General features: G+C 47.7%; 1 protein-coding gene across 4 annotated transcripts in view; it reads left to right on the forward strand.

Moving 5' to 3' along the window:
- The first annotated feature begins 2,868 nt into the window (after positions 1–2,868).
- Positions 2,869–22,809, forward strand: part of LOC142290654 (EF-hand calcium-binding domain-containing protein 6-like) — a 483,996-nt gene continuing 464,055 nt past the window's right edge. For 3 of the 4 annotated variants that reach the window (XM_075334657.1, XM_075334633.1, XM_075334650.1), the window contains exon 1: positions 2,869–2,939. In XM_075334657.1, coding sequence (XP_075190772.1) covers positions 2,936–2,939 — 4 coding nt within the window. In that variant the 5' untranslated portion in view covers positions 2,869–2,935. Of the gene's footprint in view, positions 2,940–4,000; positions 4,136–22,809 lie in introns of those variants that run through there. The other variant, XM_075334642.1, reaches the window with a different exon arrangement.

The following is a 22,809-nucleotide window of genomic DNA, read 5'->3' on the forward strand; positions in this document are numbered from 1 at the left end:
ACGGTATCATCCTATCTTCACACTACATACTTAATTTATCACTAATCCTCCAAAAGGCCAGAATATATGTGTCCAGAATATGTGTCCAGATGTGCTCTTCTGTGTGGGGCTACTCACAAAGTCACTTTCTAGAGACCTGCTCTTCTAGCTGTTTGCTAATCTTGGTGCTAATATGCTAAGCTTGCAGACAGCCATGAGCTGGCCATCATAGGCCTATAAGCTTTGTGACTTCCGAGCCATAAATTAGGGACACCTGACTTACAGCATCAGGATGTGGCAAATGTTAAAATACTAGTGAGCCCAGTGTTTATTGTACTTATATGACAGTGGTCCCAACACTTTTACAGATTATGAGGCATTTTGAAATATAAAACTTGGGTGTTGAGCCATACGAAACAGTAGAGCTTTAGTAAATATGACTACACCTAGTAGGATGACTTTATTTAGTGTTCGAGTACAATGTTATGGTTTTTGTATTCTAGCCATGCTATGACATCTCTGCTACTATTACTGCCCAAAGTTTTGAAAGATGCAAGCAACTACAAGCAGGGAGCTCTACAGCCACAGTGGCTAGGCTAAAGAAACCTGTGAAATACTTCATTATCTTAGGCCCCCTTCACATGTCAGTGATTCCGGTACGTATGACATCCGTTTTCATAAATACATACTGGAGACACGGACATATGCAGACCCATTAAAATCAATGGGGCTGCGCACACATCAGTGTTTTGTCACGGACGTGTGTCTGTGTGCTGCAGACACATGTCCATATGTTCCGCACAGAGACAAATCCGTTTTTCTCCAGTAGCACTGAGGTCACACGGCCCGCACACTGATGTGATCCATGTGACATCAGTGTAACACGTACCGGAGAAAACACGTGTCCTTGAAATAAAATTGTTTTCTATACTCATCTGTCTACAGCCCTGCTGTCTTCGGTGCTGCTGTCACTTGCTTCCAGGCCCGCTCATTATGCTCATAAATATTCACTGCACTGCGGACCCGGAAGCAGCAGCGACAGAGACAGCAGCGCTGGAGACAGCAGCATCAGGGACAGGTAAGTGAAAAGTTCCTGCTCTCACGTGTGCTGTCAGAGAACACACATGTGCCAAAATCACGGCACATGGAGGGCCATATGCACCTTCAACATGATGCCTTAGGGAGGGTAAGTGACGCGTCCCACGGGCTAGGGGTTATACTCGTCAGTGGGCTGGCGGTGGTGGTTTGGGGTTGTCACAGTGGCCTTGCCAGGCTTCGTGGCCTCGAGGTGTCAATAAAGAAGAAGGGGATGGGGATGTTGGGAGTAGTTGTCTTTCGTGATGCCACCTTTGGAATGCGGCTATGAGGGAAGCCGCTGCTGCGGGATGTCGCTCACTTCTGGGGCTGATGGTGTGATTCAGCTCGAGTGTTTCAGCTTCCCACAGGTAGAACTATGGCCCCAGGGAGGATTATGAGTGCAGTAGTCTATAGCATCAGAGTGCAGGGGCGACGGCAATGGCAGGGTCAGCGCAGGGGTTGCGGTTCAAGTTCTTTATTCACTGTCATATTATTGCCCCTGGACTGCCGGGTTTCACCAAGATGGGCTCCAGCCGATCCCGGATAATTTGGAAGCCAGTGCCGGTGTTGTGGATGGTGAGCCCTTCCTCCTTGCGCGGTTTCAAATGGGTCCCCATGGCATATAGCTACACAGGGTCCCTTCTCTTTGGTGTTTAAGTACCGTCCCGTCTAGCAGGCAGTGCGAGTCTTTTGATGGGCCGCCCTATGGTCACGACTCCTAGCTCTACAGTATATGCTGCTTTGCCCCGGTGAGCTGTTGTGGGACAACGGACTTGAAGTTCCCCTTAATCTAGGGCTCTGCACCCTGTCAGAGCTGGTTCTGGGGGAACTGACTCTGTATCCACTCAGCGACCGTGTTCTCCTCCGTCCCACCAGGTCCACCGGTATTGCTGTTCTCCTGTTTGGAACTGCACTCTGCCAGCCTGTGTTTGTCTCAGGCCGGCTCCTAACTCCTACTCACTGTCTTGACTCCTCTCTCGCCCCGGACATCACCCCTCCCAGGTCCCTAGACTAGTGGGTGAGAAGGCCCTTACCATTAGGCGGCCATCCATGTGACCCGACCCTAGCCTGGTCCCCAGTTGGAAAAGGGAAATGGTTGTATGTGTGGATGAGTGGTGTAGAACCAGCACTGACCTCCTCCGAACCCGGGATGAATACTCCACCTTAAGTCAGGCGCAGTACCCTGTGGCGCCTGAAGCCTCAGGGGCGCCACATAAGCATATTTCTTTCAGATGTGATCATGGCTCATAATTAGGGTTGAGCAAAAAGATTTGAGCTGCCATGGTCTGGCTTCCAGTCTGGTCCTCAGTGGCAGCTGGACCTCACTTCCATGGTTAGTGTTGGTCAGTATCTCTGCCATTTACATTTTTATGTTCTGTGAGACCTAGTAAATGCAAGAGCTGCCAAGGTTGCTAAGAAAAGGTTTCTGACCACAAAAGTGAAAACTACCATGGTCTAGTTGCCACAGAGAACCAGACAGGACGTTATACCACAGAACCAAGAAGCTTTTTTCTCCACTTTCTTGAGTTTTTCCATGCATTTTTGGTGGTGTTTCTTTCTTCTACTATGTAGTATTTTGAACACGGAAAGCCTCTAGATAGGGTAAAATAGTATTATGCCTCCAATATCAAGCTCAGGAGTTTGATGAAAAAAAAAAAAGCAACCCAAAAATCCTACAAGAACGTCAAAGCCTCATGCACACACTGATATGTTATTACAAAGTGTTTTACTTTCATCTCATCGTCTTCTCCAATATTCCACATCATAACCTTGTCTATCATGTTGATTTTAGTTGACACGTTTGTGTTAGTTCATACGTCCCCTGATGAAGAGGTGAAACGTGCGTTGGGACTTCTGGGAGGCTTTTACTGCTGCAACTATGGGTTAGTACTGGTTCCTAGTGTATTTTTGATCTATTGAGGAGCATTGGTTGTTACCACGCATGTTTACCATATCCCATAACGCCGTTTGGGGGTTTACCCTGGACACACGTTTTATCCTTATATAGCCACTGAGGCTCTCACTTACTGGGAAAATAGTTGATCTCTGTAAGGGTTACTGATATATTCCCCTCAATGGTAATTAATCATAATTGTGAAGCAGTTTAGCCATACTATATAGAGGCATTCTAGTGACTGGAACATACAGCAAGTATAGTGCATTTTGTTTATGGCCTAATTAGGGTTAATACTATTTACTATCGCCCATAACTGTTATTCGGTACATAGCTACTTATATCTGGTCACAACTGCTTATTATTATATATGTAAATTCTTGCTATATTATTGTATGCGGTATAGTCCTCTGTTTTGGACTCCTTGTTGAATTTTATGAATAATATTAATGTAATTAAATAAATATATTTTTTTTTATTGAATTTTGGGCTTGTACCACTTTCTTTCGCTGGTTTAAACGTTTGTGTTAGTGTACAATTGTGGCCAAAAGTTTTTAGAATTATATAAATTTAGATTTTTATGGCAAGAGACGACTTTCTATTTCATCTGATCATTATGCATAATTTAGAGTTAATGCAAAACGCCAGTTTAAAAAATGAAGCAGTAAACTTTACGAAAACCAAAGCTTTTGTCGGTCTCAAAACTTTTGACCAGGACTATGTCAGTGCAGACAATGAGAAGAACTCCATTAGCAATGATGTTATTTCTGTAGGAGAAAAGTAAGTAATCTGTGTTGTTACATATGCAGATGAAATGGCATTATAGCCACATACTCTGATCCGGTGCATTACAGAGAAGGGGACGAATGACTCTACATGACAGGCTGCACTTTTTGAATAGCGTATAGAGCTGAAGTAAAGGTGTGGCTGTCACTGCCATTCACTATATGAATGAAGGCAGGGGATGGGTTGGGGCATTGATTGGCAGCTAGGCCTCCCAGAGCCGGAGGCTGCCTCCTCTTACAATGCATTGGCAGGAGATTTTAGGTTTTCCATGTTGCCTCTAGCAACCTGTCTCTGTTCAATAAAAGAGAACAACACTACACCAAACACTGTGAGGACTACAAAGCGAGCACGTCCGGATAATAAGGAATTAAAGAGCAAAACTACAGAACCAAGATCACAGTAAGTAGTGGATGGAAACTGTATATGTAAACTAAAGAAAGTTTAGAAAGTTTGTTTCTGCTTAAAAAAGTATAAAGTTCTGTTCTCGGAAGAGTGAATGTGCTGAATAGAGTGCATTTAAATGCACAGTACAGCACGGATCCAGGAGGCATGAAAGCCGCGGATGTTTTGGTAGATTAAATGTCTATTAACTCTTTGAATGCACAAGTTTAACAAGAAATAGATTGAACCAGTGCATTAAACAATGTGATGTGAAGATGGAAGACGATTTCATCCAGCAAAAGAGTCAAATGATATCATTTGTGCAGTCAATGTACATATACTCTGTGGGCAGAAGTAGTATTGCTTAATGTGGAATTGTAGAACTCAGATGGAATAGGTTTGTAGCAATAAATGGAAATTATTTTGCTGTGTAACTGAATATTTGTAATTATTATACTTTCCTAAATTTTAACATTACAAAACTATTGGTTAAACATGACATTTGCAAAGTATTGATACATACGGAAGGGATTCATAAATTAATGCTTTTTGTTAAATTGTACAGGAAAAATATATATGTTTGTACCGTGTTAGCCAGTAAATGGAAAAATAATAACATTTGAGAGTATTGTAAAATGTAGGAATGTTCACAGAAAAAGACATATCAAAGATAATACTGGATAAGGTGATCAGTATAGAAGAAGCATTGTATATTATGTGTGGGGATGTAGATATACAAATATTAAAAGGGGTTGTCCAGTCTAAATCCATAAGTTTGCAGTCACTTTATGTGACTACAGACCTATAAATCCTTACATCCTAGCGCTGTGAGAATTCAGCGGTTTCAGAACCGTTAATGGCTGTCAATACATTTGCATTAGCGAGGCTGCGCCCCTCTAGTCAGATTCTGGACGGGATTATGCATATCACATATTCGGAATTCCGGCAATTTCCAACAGCGCACACTGTGTTCAATGTGAGGATTCATAAGTCTCCAGTCATATAGAGTGATGACAGTCTTATGGATTTAGACCGGACAACCCCTTTAATATTATACCTGATACTTTATATTAATATGGAAAATAGTGTTGATAAAGCTGGTTCTATGAGTATTTGATACAGAGATCCATAATAACGCCATACCAAATCCAGTCCACATCCTAACGTCTGCTGTAACAAACCCCCAAAACAATTCCAACTAATGCCCCTATATCAGAGCTACTCACAGTCACCAGAACATAGGTAGTAAACCTCCCCAAATAAGTGCCCTTTATGTTGCCACACGTGAGTGGCCAGCCATCTTGATCTCAGACATGTTACCTATCAGCAGCATTTTTAAAGTGAACCTGTCAGGTGCAATATGCACCCAATTGCTAATCTCTGCCTGATCGTCGCTACATATACTAGCATAGATGAGATCTTTAGAAAAAGTATTTCTAAAAATTCTTTATAATATGCTAATGAGGTTAGGGACTAGTCGTTGCTTCCCCTGACTAGTCTGTCCTCTTAGCATGGTAGTATGCTCAGAGGGTGTGCTAACATGCTATTCAATGCAGCGTCACCAGTGGTGATGCGCATACTTGTGTCTATGGTGAATGCAGAAGCTGAATGCCCCGCACTTCCAGTCACACGCACTAGACCTGTCTGAAGCCGGGAAGCGTACACCCGCCTTCATACTGCGTATGACTGGTAGTGTTGGGCATTTAGCTTAAGCGTTCACCATGGACACAGGTACGTGTGTCATTGCTGGTGATGCTGCATTGAATGATATGTTAGCACACCCCTGTGGGTGTACTAACATACTACGAGGGCGGACTAGTCGGGTGAACTAATGCCCTTGCGACTAGTCTCTAACCTCATTAGCATATCATATGGGATCTTTAGAAATACTTTTTCTAAAGATCTCTTTTATCTATGCTACTAGATACAGGGATGGTTAGGCAGGGATTAGCAATATGCACCCAGAACCGCTCGTCGCTCTGGGCGTGTATTGCACCTGACAGGTTCACTTTAAGAAACTGGTTCTGCTGAGAATGAAGTGATGCAGCAAGATAGTCAGTATGGACAACTTTTGACTTGAGACTATTAAAATTATGGTCTTCATTGCTCAGGGGCCCAGACCACACTGACACTGCTCGGTACTGTTGGAAGTATAAATTGGATTGGGTTGTAAGTGGTGGGTCAAGTTGGAAGACCAAGAGGATGGACAGAAGATGAGAACTAAGCACAGGAAAAGGGAATAAAACCCCAATTATTAACAAACAAAGACTCCGCACAGTGAAATAAGTACAATTTAAGGAGAAGTATTGCTTCAAATTCCAGGGGAGGGGCAATGTTCACCTGCTAACGAGGCAATAAATCCCAGAGAGGACCTCTCTGTCCTTAGTACCTCTATGTAATACGTTCAATGTCCTATCAGCCTAAAGTTTAGTATAGACCTGATTTCTATTATTTTAAGATATTAAATAGTATAAGTTCATCCATATCTCTGAAACTTATTGATATACGATCATTCCTGCATGGAAGTAAAAAATATACACTCCAAATGAAGTTTTCAACCCACAAATGAAAAAACCCAACGCGTATCCCCTCGACAATAGACGAGGGTCATCAGGGGTTAGATGGGTAATTTTGCCAATATAGTCACATATGTCCACTAGAAAGATGGGTCCAGTGTCAGCAACTTTCTGCATAAATCCAGCTCAAATTTAACTCTGATAATACAGGATGATTATCTGGTTCCTAGAGATTTGGTTTATATCTTCTCCTGTTCGTTTCAGTTCCAACTTCACATGGTCATATGACTACTTGTAGTTCCTCTTCTTTAATTACAAGATCCAATTTTATCCCTGTGAGATAATATCCTCACTAGCACTTCAGGGCAAGTATAATGGACCTGAATCTCCAAAACGGTATATTCATGGGACCTACTACCAACAGTTGGTCTGAGTGGACATCATTTTACCACTACAAGTGGTCAGAAAGTACTTGCATGTGTAGCGCTCAGGGAAGGGGGTACTCGGTCCCGGGCGGTAACAAATGGGAATGTCACTCTGGTGGCCATTGCCCGGTCCCGTGCTCTGTGCCCCTTTTTGTAAGAGGGTATATTTACAGAGGGTTAATAGAGTTAATGTCATGTGACGCCACCTGCGGGTTGCGGTTAAGGATAAAGAACCGTCGTTGCTAAATATGGGTACTTCCAGAGCTGGTGGTGATTGCAGCAATGGTGTTAGGTCCTCCGCAGGCAGGGCCATTCCTGGGAGATGATGAGGGATAATAATGGAGACCATACCAGGTTGTCTTTAACAGTCTCTAATCACTTGGACCCAGGAGTTGCTGGTTTAGGTCCCTTGGAGTATCAGTGCCAATGTAGTGACTCAGGTTGCTCTGTCCCCGGCACTGTTAGTTGGGTCCCCATAGCGTGGAGCATTTGGGGCCCGACTGTCCCTTTTGGGGGGTACAGTCTCCTTCTCTGTACGGTGGGCAGTGCGGACCCTGTGGGGAGGTAAGTGTCCGAACCACGAGCCTAGTTTACTGCTGATGCCCCCGGATTATTTGGTTCGGCGAAGTCCGCGAAGGTGTTCTCTCCAGGCAGGTATTTATTAAGCCGTGTATAACTGGCTCCTGATCTACGGCCCTTTGCCCCATGCGTGCTCCGGTCCCAGCGGTATCTCCGGTACCCGACCTGGCGACCTCTCTCCCGTGCCCCGGGTCACCGCTGCACGGACCCAGCTCAGGCACGTCCACACACCTCTCCTGCATGCTACACTGTCTCAACTCTCTACTGACCCCTCCCACTAGGCTGGCTAATCCCAGAAACTCATTCCTCTCCATGGCGACCATCCCCTTACATTGTTAACCCTCTATGCTCGGTGTGGAGTGGAGAACTAGGATTTTGGTTGTGCTTTGGTGGTATCGGCACTGGTACTCCAGGTCCCAGGGGGTAGGTCCTGCATCCCCAAGAGGATGCAGTTTCATGTAGTACCCTGAGGGTCTTAGGGGCGCTACACATGTATACCAGATTACATGCATCCACCTGTAATAAAGGGGATTCCACAAAGCATTCCAAAGGGCACAGATAAACCCTCACTGTAATAGAAAATTGATGACCTCAGGCACTCTCTTAGGTGTATGTACCCACTCAATATATAAAGGGGCTACTATTGTGTTCATCCAGATTGTTTGATGTAAATGCCCCAAAACAGATAATAATTGCTGTACAGTACAGATGGATCTGCAATCTCCTGGAGCATACCTGACCATTTTTATGTATATCAATAAATGCGTGTTTTAAATATATAGTCTGTGATAGTTTAGGAGAACAAACACATAACAAGTATTCTGTGAATTAACTAAGCACAGGACTATGATATAAATTGTATATTTGCTTTGAATAGATGTTAAACAACACCATTAATATATTAAAAGGGAAATCTAAGAAATTTTTATATGATTCCAGAATATATACATTGTAGCAGTAACGCTCCTGGCAATTATGTATATACCACAATTGTTATATATGTCAGACCAGCAGAAGATGGGGAGCTTTATCTTTAATGGAATTCATGGAAAACGTCTTAAAAAACAATTTAGATGCAATGACATCACACTTTTAAGTCTTTCAAAGGTACTCCGTTCGGGGTTAGGCTGGGGAGGGTCAACAGGGGCTTATGTCCCAGGTGCTGGGTGCCATGATGGGGAGGAACATTAATAATCCACTTTGTCATGGCCATGGTATTTAGATACAGGGTAAGCCAGTTAGCTAAGGCTTTGCCCATGGTGAAAGAAAGCCTAGTAATGGCTCCTAGCCCAGAGCAGTCATCTTGCTCTACAGTATAAGATATTGGTTTTTTTCCTTTGTTTTGTCAAAATATACATAGACGAAATGTGCTAACTTACCCCTTTACAGTAATCATAACAGTGTTATTCACAATGCCAGAGTTATACTGAACAACACTTGTTTTTGCTCCTATTTTTCATGAGCTGAACTCAAAGATCTAACACTTCTTCTATGTACACAACAGGCCTTTTCATCTCAAATATTCACAAATTTGTATAAATCTGTTATAGTGAGTATGTCTCCTTTGCTGAGATCCATCTACCTCACAAGTGTGGCATATCAAGATGCTGATTAGACAGCATGATTATTGCACAGGTGTGCCTTAGGCTGGCCACAATAAAAGGCCACTCTATAATGTGCAGTTTTATCACACAGCACAATGCCACAGATGTCGCAAGTTTTCAGGGAGCGTGTAATTGGCAAGCTGATACCAGGAATGTCCACCAGAGCTGTTGCCCGTGCATTGAATGCTCATTTCTTTACGAGAAGCTATGTCCAAAGGCGTTTAAGAGAACCTGACAGTACATCCAACTGGCCTCTCAACCGCAGACTACGTGTAACCACATCAGCTCAGGACCTCCACATAAAGCATCTTCACCTCCATGATCATCTGAGACCAGCCTCCCAGACAGCTGATGCAATAATCGGTTTGCATAAGCAAAAAATATCTGCATATGTGGCGCCCCTGACCTGGTCAGGCACCACTGAGTACTGCACCCATGCTGGGGACAGTACAATACAGGTAATCCAGATGGCTGGCTGGGGTGTGGAACACAGGCGCATAGTGATCAGGCCTCACACATGTACCTAAGAGAGGACCCCTGGGGAACCCAGGAGGGGGCAGAGCCTACGCCTTCACTGGAATAGTGGAGGGGGTGAGAGCTTCCATCTCCTCTCAAGGGGTGTGGTAAGAGAGTCTGGTTGCTAGGTGGCGTAGGCAGACACAAGTGGGGAAGGAAAGAGAGATAGGAGGAGTTAGTTAGAGCTGGGAGCTCGGACTGAGGAGATGTCAGCAGAAAGAGCAGAGATGGAAAAACCCACCAGTGAGTCGGTTAGAGCAGAACTCCAGAGGGCTCAGTGAGGAGCAGACCTGTGGGGCTGATGCTGTCTAACAGCGCCCGCGCAGTGACTACAGACGGGGGAGAACGGTCAACTAGAAGTGCTGCCTGAAAGCCAGCTTCAGCTAGAGAGTGCACGGAGTGGGAAGTACGGAGACTTCTAGAGAGCACCAGGCCCAACCGGGCGGCAGATCCCGAAGCGAGGATAGATTCACCTTTCCCTGCTAAACCTGCCGGTGTGGGGCTCTTACAGCCCACACCACAACACTACAAAAGCCGCAGCCACGTAACCGCAGTGAGGGCCCATAGGTCATAGGAGGCAAGAGGCTGGAGTGGCCTGGTCCGGGGAACAAGCAAACGGCAAACAAGAAGGGGAGAGAGGCTTGGAGCATCTTCCCTGGGTGACCCCCATAGGGACTCAAAGTCGGGGTCACCCCAAACCACCAAGGGCTAAGGAAGGCGAGTCAGTAGTCACCCTCATAAAGTCAGCCTGAAGGACACCTGGTTCCCATCTGGTTCATCTCAGCTACGCCCGGGCTACTCACCCTGCCATCTAATGTGAGTAAAAACCCTGAAAGACATCCTGCCTGTGTGGTCATTCTGCGACTTGTGGTACTACAAACCTACACAGGGCCCTGGGGCTTGCCTCACTCTCAGGAGGCTACTACATCTAACTGCACACACCATCAGCCCCAGGCGACCCTCAACCTGCAGTGGCGGTCCCTACTGGCCGCAATACTGAGAGTGGCGTCACGATCAAAAACAGAAGATTTCCTACCAGTGACGGAGATCCAGCAACGTGGAGTCCCTGAAGGTAACGCACCGACACCGACACCATACCTGTGGGGCTTCACATCTGGCGTCACGAACAGGATAAGGACTAGACCTGTTAAGACAGGTGACCATGTGCCTGGGCGGTCCGCTTGAAAAATTGGAAGCGCCGCCATATTGCCACCATGAAAAGCGCGCTGAAAAACAACAGCAGCCCGCGCTGGAAGAAGTTACCGCCCACGAAGAGGTGTGGCTACCCAGAGATCCCCTGCAGAGTTCTGACCTTGCCAGCTATGAGAGTGGAAGCGTCGAGAAACGGCGGAACAGAAAGGGAGCCACAAGCCTGCTGCTGGGAGAGAAGCTGCTGAAAGAGGCAGAACAGAAGCTGGACAGCTTGCTACAGGAGGCAGCGACGAGGCCACCGCTGGGAGATCGTGCGGAAGACGGCGCAGAAGGAATGGCGTCTGACAGCAGGAACCCAGAACCAGGCTCCGCTGCCTGGTGGTATCGGGAGCTGGCCCAGTTCTGTGATCGACTGGAGACCCGGGTCATAGAGCAGGTCAGAGAAGAGTACGCGGAGTTCCTGGGGATGGCTGCGGCGGTGCGGACCTACGAGGAGGGAGCCGCGCGACGCATGTCAGACCGAGCGGCGACGACGCAGACCCCGATGCTGCCACCGGTGGGTGAGTCAAGTGATGCCCCGGCCAGCGCGAGTGCCCCGACCCCTGCAGCCACGCCCGCGGTCCCCGAAGAGGCGCCCGGCGCGGCGATGCTGGACCAGGCCGCAGCCACGCTAGAAGCAGCCCGCCAAGCCCAGGCCGCTGCAGCGATGCCCCACCTGTCCCGCAGGGCTCCGACCACCACGGCAGTGCTCATCCGTGCTGCAGGTGTGACGCTGACCCAGGCTGCCACCCTGCTGAACCCAGCCCGCCAAGACTCCAACGCAGCAGCGACGCTCGTCCGCGCCGCAGGTGATATGCTGAACCAGGCCGCAGCCCCGCCGGGTGCGGCCCGCCAAGCTCCGACCACCGCAGCGATGCCCTGCCCGGCCCGCACAGACCAGGCCGCCGCAGCGATGCCCTGCCCGGCCCGCACAGATCAGGCCGCCGCAGCGATGCCCTGCCCGGCCCGCACAGATCAGGCCGCCGCAGCGATGCCCTGCCCGGCCCGCACAGACCAGGCCGCCGCAGCGATGCCCTGCCCGGCCCGCCAAGACCAGGCCGCCGCCATACAGGGCGCGGCCCGCCAAGATAAAAGAGACATACCATTTACCCCGGCCTGCAAGGCCGGAGCTGATACCGCTCCCCAATCCACGGAGGTCTCTGATAGGAAGCCCACGCTGGAGGAAGAATACTGGCAGATGAGGGCTGACATGGAGGCCAAGTTTCCCCAGTGGTTGGTGGATCTGTACCTGCGCCCCCCATGCACCCCTGAGGAGATTCAGGCAACCCCTGCAGCCGCGCCGGAGAGTCCCCCGCCCGGGCCAGCAGAAGAAAGTCCATCCCCAGTCCTGCCACCAGAGGAGTGCCAGGAAGAACTAAGGGGGAGAGGAGGCCAGGAAGCAGAAGGGCTAACTCCGACGCCAGCCGCAGCAGACCCCTACCCAGAGCCGGAGATGCTGCCCTATTCCCGCTGGGAGGAGGAAGACTTGACACCGTCAGCAGACGAAGATCAGCCCAAAGACCTCACCTGGGAGCCTGCAGGCATGAACCCAGCCCGCAAGACACGGCGCAGCAGATCAAAGCGTCCTCCGACACCACAGTCCCCAGAACAGAAAGAGGTTACAGCCAGAGATCTGGAGGAGAAAAGGTGCCTAAGAAGGTCCAAAGCCCAGGCTAGAGGACCCCTTTACAGAGGAATAGTAGAGGACTTCAACCTGAAAAGTGGATACGGCTTTATTGTAGTGAAAGGAATAAAAGAGGGCATATTTGTTAACAGGAGAGATGTTCAAGCCCACCTGCCCAGAGGACATTCCGGCAGAAATTTGAAAATTGGAGAAGCAGTACAGTTCACTCTGCATGAAGGTGAAAGGGGATTGTATGCGCTCGATGTAGCACCATGTCCAAGACAAGAAAGACAAGAAAGACAAGAAAGACAAGAAAGACAAGAAAGACAAGAAAGACAAGAAAGACAAGAAAGACAAGAAAGACAAGAAAGACAAGAAAGACAAGAAAGACAAGACAGAGATAAAGAAACAGATACAGAAAAGGAATCAGATGCAGACCAAGAAAGGAAAGACACAGAACCTATAGATGAGGCAACCACAGATGAAGAAAGAGACAAAGAGCAGGAAAGTCACAGGTGCCAGTGCCCAACGTGCCCTCGCCCTAGTGAAAAAGAGGAGTAAAGTAAAGGAAAGTAAGAAGAGAAGTTACTGTTTTGATCAGTTTTGAAAAGTTTTGTTTTGCAACGTTTAAGAAATGCGCCCACAAAAACTATTGTGAGAAACAAACTTAAGGCTATGAACTTGCTATAGCCACAAACTCTCGCAGTGTAAATAGTTACACCAGTGGCACCACCACCAGGGCCAGCCTGTTTAGGGGCTTGGCTCGTCTGCAACCAGGGGGGCCCGTCCGTAGAAAAGGGCCTTGGCTCACCTGCGACCAGAGAGCACGCCTGTTTATGGGGCCTTGGCTCACCACCACAAAGAGGGTACCTGGTCAGCACCAACTGTGGAGTCCGCCTCTGCATCCTGCCAGAAGAGGCTGACGGCGCGGATCCACCAGGCCAGGTATACCCTGAAACCACCAGCCCATGAAAGCCGCCTATACATCCTGCCAGAAGTGGCTGAAGTTGCGGCCAACGTGAGAGGGTTTTGGGTGGGTTAACGGACTTGTGGGTGGAGGGTGGTGATGTCTGATACCTGGTGCTTTTAAAAATGTTTTACATGTTTTAATGTTTTATGCATTTTAAAATGTTGTCTTGCAGCCCGAGGACGTGCTGGTGATAACTAAGGGGGAATGTGGCGCCCCTGACCTGGTCAGGCACCACTGAGTACTGCACCCATGCTGGGGACAGTACAATACAGGTAATCCAGATGGCTGGCTGGGGTGTGGAACACAGGCGCATAGTGATCAGGCCTCACACATGTACCTAAGAGAGGACCCCTGGGGAACCCAGGAGGGGGCAGAGCCTACGCCTTCACTGGAATAGTGGAGGGGGTGAGAGCTTCCATCTCCTCTCAAGGGGTGTGGTAAGAGAGTCTGGTTGCTAGGTGGCGTAGGCAGACACAAGTGGGGAAGGAAAGAGAGATAGGAGGAGTTAGTTAGAGCTGGGAGCTCGGACTGAGGAGATGTCAGCAGAAAGAGCAGAGATGGAAAAACCCACCAGTGAGTCGGTTAGAGCAGAACTCCAGAGGGCTCAGTGAGGAGCAGACCTGTGGGGCTGATGCTGTCTAACAGCGCCCGCGCAGTGACTACAGACGGGGGAGAACGGTCAACTAGAAGTGCTGCCTGAAAGCCAGCTTCAGCTAGAGAGTGCACGGAGTGGGAAGTACGGAGACTTCTAGAGAGCACCAGGCCCAACCGGGCGGCAGATCCCGAAGCGAGGATAGATTCACCTTTCCCTGCTAAACCTGCCGGTGTGGGGCTCTTACAGCCCACACCACAACACTACAAAAGCCGCAGCCACGTAACCGCAGTGAGGGCCCATAGGTCATAGGAGGCAAGAGGCTGGAGTGGCCTGGTCCGGGGAACAAGCAAACGGCAAACAAGAAGGGGAGAGAGGCTTGGAGCATCTTCCCTGGGTGACCCCCATAGGGACTCAAAGTCGGGGTCACCCCAAACCACCAAGGGCTAAGGAAGGCGAGTCAGTAGTCACCCTCATAAAGTCAGCCTGAAGGACACCTGGTTCCCATCTGGTTCATCTCAGCTACGCCCGGGCTACTCACCCTGCCATCTAATGTGAGTAAAAACCCTGAAAGACATCCTGCCTGTGTGGTCATTCTGCGACTTGTGGTACTACAAACCTACACAGGGCCCTGGGGCTTGCCTCACTCTCAGGAGGCTACTACATCTAACTGCACACACCATCAGCCCCAGGCGACCCTCAACCTGCAGTGGCGGTCCCTACTGGCCGCAATACTGAGAGTGGCGTCACGATCAAAAACAGAAGATTTCCTACCAGTGACGGAGATCCAGCAACGTGGAGTCCCTGAAGGTAACGCACCGACACCGACACCATACCTGTGGGGCTTCACACATAAACTGAAAGAAACCATCTCCGAGAAGCTCATCTGCTGCTCGTCGTCCTCATCAGGGTCACCACCTGACTGCGGTTCGTTCTTGTAACTGACTTTATTGTGCAAATGCTCAGAGTCGATGGTGTCTGACACATTGGAGAGGTTTTCTCTTCACAGATGAATCCTGGTTGTCACTGTACAGGACAGATGATAGACTGGACAATGAAGGTCACACCAGATACTGACTAGTTTTCTGATCCCCCCGGACCCATCCAATACTATAACATTGCACATTTTACAGTGATATACTATATATGTTCTCCGACTAGCACCCATTTAAATGGAATACAGCATCAAAAACGTATCTAAGACAACCTCTGATAAATCAGAAAAAATGCCAAACATGCTATTCACTTGAATACATTTTATTAAATACAATATTTAAAATTCATTTTTTATATATACACTAAAATCAGCAGGGGTTCCAACAAAGATTCCACCTCCTCACGTCACAACAGAAAGAGTCACAAAAACAGTCACAATTGTAGTATTTCAATCACATAACTATGCTCATAACTATGCAGTTACAGATAAACACACTCAATACAAAAGGCATAAGACAAAAGGCATAATTATTACCAACCGTGTACAATAACAAGGATTAGTGGCCGGGGGTGAGAACCAGGCGCCTCGACGCGCGTTTCACTCCCGTGTCTTCAGGAGGCGTGTGAACACACCTCCTGAAGAAACAGGAGTGAAACGCACGTCAAGGAGCCTGGTTCTCAACCGCCGTTTCTCACCCCTCGGCCACCAATCCTCGTTATTGAACACGGTTGGTAATAATTATGCCTTTTGTCTCATGCCTTTTGTATAGAGTGTGTTTATCTGTTACTGCACAGACATTTCATGTTATCCACATATCCAATTTATTTAGATTATCTGCATTAATACACTTTTTAAAGTTTATCTTGAAACCCAGTTATAATTCAATAATTGTTTGTAGTTTGTGTACATAGAAAAAGTCTTTGATCTTTGAGTTCAGCTCATAAAAAATTGGAGCAAAAAGAAAAGTGTTGCGTTTATATTTTTGTTCGGTATACAAAGACATTCCCATTCTCCTGTCACAGTACCTCTAGTGACATCCAGACCACGTAAAATTTGTATAAGGTCTTCTTCACACGCAGCGTTTTTTCTGCTAACACTCTGGTTTTTGCTGCAGCAAAATATGAGTGTTTCACAGTTGTCAACACATTTTACCAACATACTATATTCTTCATATGCTACAATAAACTTGTCACAGTCCACGTACCTAAAATGCAATTTCCTGTTACCTCTGTGCCAGTTTATCTGTTACCGATTACTCTAGGTGACTGCAGACTTCTGAATTCTCATAGTGCGCCCACTGCACACTTTTCTGATTCTTCCATGCTGGTGACAAGAGTGGACATTCATGTCAGTGCAAGTATGCGATTTTCATACTTCGGTCAAATTCCAACTAGACATCACTGGCCTTGCTCAATTAACTTGAATGAATGTCTAGTCGGCACGTGACCACATGTATGTAAATCATATACTTGTGGTTTCTTGACCTACCGCTCTCACTGCCGGCACCAGAAAATCCTAGCAGTGTGCAGTGCGCACTGTGAGAATTTATGTCTGCAGTCACTTTATGTGACTTTCATCACAAACTTGGTTTAACTTCTCAGATGGAACAACACTTTATTAACATAGCTATGTATCACGTTATCTTCCAAGCTATGGATTGTCACGTGTACAGTATCAGAACCAATAAAAGCACAAAAATATTGTACATTACCAGAACCACCAGCAGTACCAAAATACATTGGTAGAACCCCCATCAGTATAGAAACACAGCATAATAACCTTCATAAGTATAGAAATACATCACCAGAACCACCAACAGTAAAGAAATATATCACTAGAACCATCATCAGTACAGAAATGCATCACCATAAACACCATCATGTAACATATGTGCCAGTTTCTGCTCCAGCCACTAGGCGCCACACTGCTGTAGCAGTTAATGCTTGATATAACAAACCTTTCCGTGTCTTTTATTTCTGACCAGTCTGGAAGCTACAGTGTTCCTTGCTGTTTTCATTTCTGTCTGCTGGGGCTGTTCTATATAAACTCCAGAGAGCCAGCTCCCACTCCAGTCAATAGAGATTCTATCCTGGTTTGTGTCTCGGTCCTCAGCATCTGTATTTTTTACCTGAGTTTCCCGTTCATTGACCTTGGCTTTACATTTGACTACCTGCTTGAAGTTTGGTTCTATTCCTGACGTGATCTCATAGATCTTACCCAAATAGTTGCCACTCACTGTGTCCCCTGCACAAAATATGACCCCACACTATTCCTCTTATGGTACATGCCCTCCACACTGCCCTTTGCTTTCCATAATGGGCCTCCTCTCACACTGTATCTCCACTATACTGCGCCTCCTGATCATGCTCACACTCCTCGGCATACTGTCCCATCCTGGTTGTGCTTTTACAGTGGCCCCTAACACTAACCCTTCACTCTACCACCCCCCACTACCCAGTCTTTAATCTATGCCCCTTTACACTTTACTCCCTCCATAGTGCCTACTCACACTATTCACCTCAATAGATTACGCACATATTTCCTCCCTCCCTCATACTGTCTCCTCTCAGATCCATCCCTGCTCACTATACTCTCTCCTCACATATTTACCTTCTCACTTTGCATACGGTCTCCTCATACATCCCCTTCTCTCTCCCCATACTGTGTCTGCACCCATCCCCTCCCTTGCGCCCCATACTATGTCCTCAAATATCTCCCTCCCTACTGTGTCCGTACCCATCCCCCCTCGCTTCCCATACTGTGTTCGCACCCACTATCCTCATACTATTTTGGCATTCATACATCCCCCCTCACTCCCCATACTGTGTCTGTACCCATCCCCCTCACATATTGTTTCCTCATACATCCCTTCCCTTGCTCCTCATACTGTTTCTTCATCCATCTCCTCATCGCTCCCTAAACTTTGACCTCACCTATCCCCTCCTTGTTTCTCATATGCTGTACTCAAATCCCCCCCTCGCTCACCATAATGTGTCCACAACCATCCCATACTGTTTCCTCCTATATCCCCCCATTCCCTATACTGTGTTCACAACCATCACTTCCTTGCTCCCCTATGTCCTCAAATTCCTACCCACTTGTTTTCTATTCTGTGTCAACACGCATCCTCCCACCTCTTGCTCCCCAAAGTGGGTCCTCAATTTCCTCCCCCCTCCCTTGCTGTCCATTCTGTCTCAGCACCCAGTCCCCCTCCTCTTGCTGCCCAAACAGTGTCTTCAAATTTCTCCCCAGTACCCCATTACAATAAATCTTCGGTGTCTTCAGCTCCTCTGCACCAATTTTGTTTGCGCATCTGTGGCTCCAGCAAGTGACGTCAGTAGTGTGATCAGATGACGTGCATGTTGCTGAAGTCGTCCTGCAAGTGCTAGCAGTCAGGGCTTCAATTGTACTCGCGTCTGTAAAGCCCGCTTTACACGCTGCAATGTATCTTACAATGTGTCGGCGGGGTCACGTCGTAAGTCACGCACATCCGGCATCGTAAGGTACATTGCAGTGTGTAACAGCTACGTGCGATTGCGATTGAACGGTAAAACGTTCATCGCATGCACGTCGTTCATTCCTCATGAATTGAACGGCAGATTGTTCATCGTACCCGAGGTAGCACACATCGCAGTGTGTGACACCCTGGGAACGATGAACAGATCTTACCTGCGTCCTGTGGCTCCCGGCCGGTAATACGGAAGGAAGGAGGTGGGCGGGATGTTTACGTCCCGCTCATCTCCGCCCCTCCGCTTCTATTGGCCGGCTGCCACGTGACGTCGATGTGACGCCGAACGTCCCTCCCACTCCAGGAAGTGAACTTTCGCCGCCCACATCGAGGTCGTATGGATGGGTAAGTATGTGTGACGGGGGTTAATCGTTTGTGCGGCACGTTCAACAAATTGAACGTGCCACACATACGATGCTTAAAGCCCGCTTTACACACTGCAATGTATCTTACAATGTGTTGGCGGGGTCACGTCGTAAGTGACGCACATCCGGCATTGTAAATTACATTGCAGTGTGTGACAGGTACGTGCGATTGCGATTGAACGTTAAAACATTCATCGCACACACATCATACCTGTCGCTAGAATTGCATGTCAGATTGTTCATCATACCCGGGGTAGCACACATTGCAGTGTGTGACACCCCGGGAACGATGAACCGATCTTACCAGTGTCCTGCGGCTCCCGGCCCACAATGCGGAAGGAAGGAGGTGGGCGGGATGTTTACGTGCCACTCAGCTCCGCCCCTCCGCTTCTATTGGCCGGATTCCGCGTGACGTCGATGTGACGCCGAACGTCCCTCCCACTCCAGGAAGTGGACGTTTTACTTATCTTTACCCTTCCTATGACCTACATAGTTCTTTTCTAATGTACGTATATTCTGCATATAGAATCTCATTTGCTTCTTCGGGAAATTCTAAACTGCTTATGGTAATTATAAAAATAAAGGTTGTCTGGGTCTTAGCAGCAAATCAAATGTTTCTTTTCTCTTACTAATCTGTATTGGAATGTACGGCGATATTTGAAACAAACAACTAAACGTCTCTGTACCGTAATACTGTAACTAAATATCATGGTGGCTTATCAAGTTATTTTCACACCCGACAGTCCGGACTGTTGCAATGTGTATAAATGCAGACCACCTTAACAAGATTTTTTTTTCTTCTTATTTTGGCATGCGTGGTTTTGCAGTATATAAGTGGCAGCGGAGATCAATCTTCCAGAACTGAGGAACCTCAAAAACGGTTCTTTTCTTGTCAGGTGAACACAGGCTTTGGCTGTCCTACAGGAAAATAGTGATTCCCCTGGTGGGGGCCCCTGTGCAAGAGTGGCATGGCAGTCCTTCATCCATCGCCCTGAGCAGTGCAATTTATGCACTATATACAGTCATGGCCTAAAGTTTTGGCACCCTTGAAATTGTTCCAGAAAATTAAGTATTTCTCTCAGATAATTGTCTGGTCTCTCTACCCATGACCCTGCCACCAGTAGCTTACCCTTACCCCAGCCTGTGTTCCAGTACATGCCCGTTCTGTGTACCTGTACCCATCTTGTCTAAGGCGCTGGCTTTACTAGTCGCCCTTTTTGTACCAGAACCTAATACGATCCAGCCTGTCTGTACCCAACTCCATTGCTGCACCTGTCACGCTTGTGGCTCTGACTCCATCTCATTGATGCCAGTCCAGACTCCTGCTGTGGCTCTGACTTTGTCTCACTTACTACTGTGACGCCCCTGGACTATCAGGTCGTCACAGGGTACTGCACGCTCTTTTTCCTTAGTGCAGTATTCAAATCCCTCATGGTTCTGGGTCCCCATCTTACAGTGCTGCCTCCAACAGCAGATCAAATCCTAGGAACACCCTGCACCACACCCACCAGTGGGTGGCTTAAGCGGAATACGGTCGCCCACCTAGGGGTCAGGAAGGGAGGGTCAGGAGAGTGTCAGTGAAGAAGTAAAGTGAAGGAGTGGAGAGGAGTGAAGTGGAGGAAGCAGGGAGCGGTGGCTTCCCTGAGTAGCTGTCTAGGTTGCAGGTGGTGGTCTGGACCTAGAGGAGTCAGACCCCCGGTCGCAGGGGATTGAGTGAACCTGGACCTGTTGAGTGAATGGTCGGCAACCTGGTCCTATCACCAATCTGGGACTGAAGGCACGGCGGGGTACACAGACCGTAGTACGGGGAGAAGCTTCAGGCAACCTGGCAATTAACCTGCGGAGAGCGGAGCCTTTATGGACTGTTCCCACTAGCTCCAGAATCGGGGCACTAGCACAACGAGGGGGATAGAGCCTTCCAGATATGCAGCCCACTGAAATCCCAAGCGTGAGCACTGAGAGCAAGCTCCCACACTTAGCCACAGTGGAGAGTGGGGCCCGGCAAGTTCCAGACTACTGGGCCACTACAGTGAATCTAAACTTTGTGCCAGGAGGCAGGTCACGGATCACCAGGCAGCACTGTAGGGGACGGAACCCGGACAAGCTCCCATTAAGAGGCAGCGGCACCTAGAGGCTTGGTTTGCCCGGTTGTCAGCGTCTGCTTATTGGCTGAGTGGGTACATGAGTGATCTCCCTGTCACGGTACCCAGTACCATCTTCCAGAGCCCCGGGGCATACCGTTACCTGTGGAGGGTAACGACACCTTGCTGCCCCATTCCATCACCCCGGGTACTCCCAACAACGGCAGCGGCGGTACTCCCAATTACCGCACACCACGAGTGGCGTCACGAACTATCAGCTCTCTGTAAATATCCCCTTTTACTTTAGAGTGTGGCCCCAAGCCCCCGGGTCCAGAGACCCTCGAGCCACGAACGGACATTGCCCACGGATCCGAGTGGTTCGATCCGCTGCTGGGGCAGCACACTACAATTTGGATCAACAACTGCGGACCCAGGGACTGCCTTGGATTAGTACCTGCTGTCTACTGGCAGCCAAGTCCAACCTCACCATCAGAGGCTCTGGTGGTAGGCACAGTCAGGCCCCTCCAGGCTAAGCCTGGGCTCCATGATCCAGTAAGTCCACACTCCTATCTTCGTCGTAACGCTCACTGCCACTCCGGCCATATCATCTTCACAGGTGTTCAACAGGATTTAGATTCAGATTCATTGCTGTCTACTTCAGAATTCTTCAACGCATTGTTTCCATTCATTTCTGGGTGCTTAATTAAGTATGTTTGGGGTCATTGTCCTGCTGGGAGATCAATTACCTAGGACGCAAACCCAGCTTTCTGACACTGGGCACTACAGTGCGACCCAAAATCCTTTGGTAATTTTCAGGTTTCATGATGCCTTGCACACAGTTAAAGAGCCCAGTGCCAGAGGCAGTAAAACAACTCCAAAACATCTATGAATCTCCACCATATTTGACTGAAGGTAATGTGTTCTTTTCTTTGTAGGCTTCATTTCATTTTCGGTAAACAGTATAACGATGTGCTTTATTAAAAATCTCTATCTTGGTTTCATCTGCCCACAATACGCTTTCCCTGAAAGATTTTGTCTTGCGCACATTTTGGGAAACTGCAGTTTAGCTTTTTTATGTCTGTGTCAGCAGTAAGGTCTTCCTGGGTTTCTTGCTATAGCGTTTACTTTAATTGAAATGTCGATGGATAGCTCACACTGACACTGAAGCACTCTGAGCCTGGAGGGCAGCTTGAAATTCTTTGAAATTTGATTGGGGCTGCTTATCCATCATCCAGACTAGCCTGTGTTGCAACCTTTCATCGATTTTTCTCTGCCATCCACATTTAGTGAGATTAGCTACAATGCCACTGCCATGGGTTGTAAAGTTCTTGATTGTGTTGCGTACTGTGGACAAAGGAACATCAAGATCTCAGGAGATGAACTTGTAACCTTGAGATTGTTTGTTTATATTTTTCAACTATTTAGGTTCTCAAGTCCTCAGACACTTCTCATCTCCTGCTTTTGTTCTTCATGCTTAGTATGGCGCACACACAGATACACAATGCAAAATACTGAGTCAACTTCTTCCTTTTTTGTCTGGTTTCAGGTGTATTTTCTTGTGTTTCTCTTGACAGATATTTACTTTTGGTTTACCTTATTTTACTCTGCACCTTCCCCCAGATTCTTTAGGAAGTACGTGCAACCCTCGATGGCTGCTGAGAATGCTAATTTCTGAGTGGTCATCTGAGTCATCCACTTAGGCCGAAGTCACACTTGCCAGTGACTCATGCAGCCTCAATATCACCACAGGGGCTCCTTCCCCACCAATCATTTTGCAGTGTTTT

The sequence above is a fragment of the Anomaloglossus baeobatrachus genome, chromosome 1, assembly GCF_048569485.1.
Source record: "Anomaloglossus baeobatrachus isolate aAnoBae1 chromosome 1, aAnoBae1.hap1, whole genome shotgun sequence".
In the NCBI taxonomy this organism is placed as follows: domain Eukaryota; kingdom Metazoa; phylum Chordata; class Amphibia; order Anura; family Aromobatidae; genus Anomaloglossus; species Anomaloglossus baeobatrachus.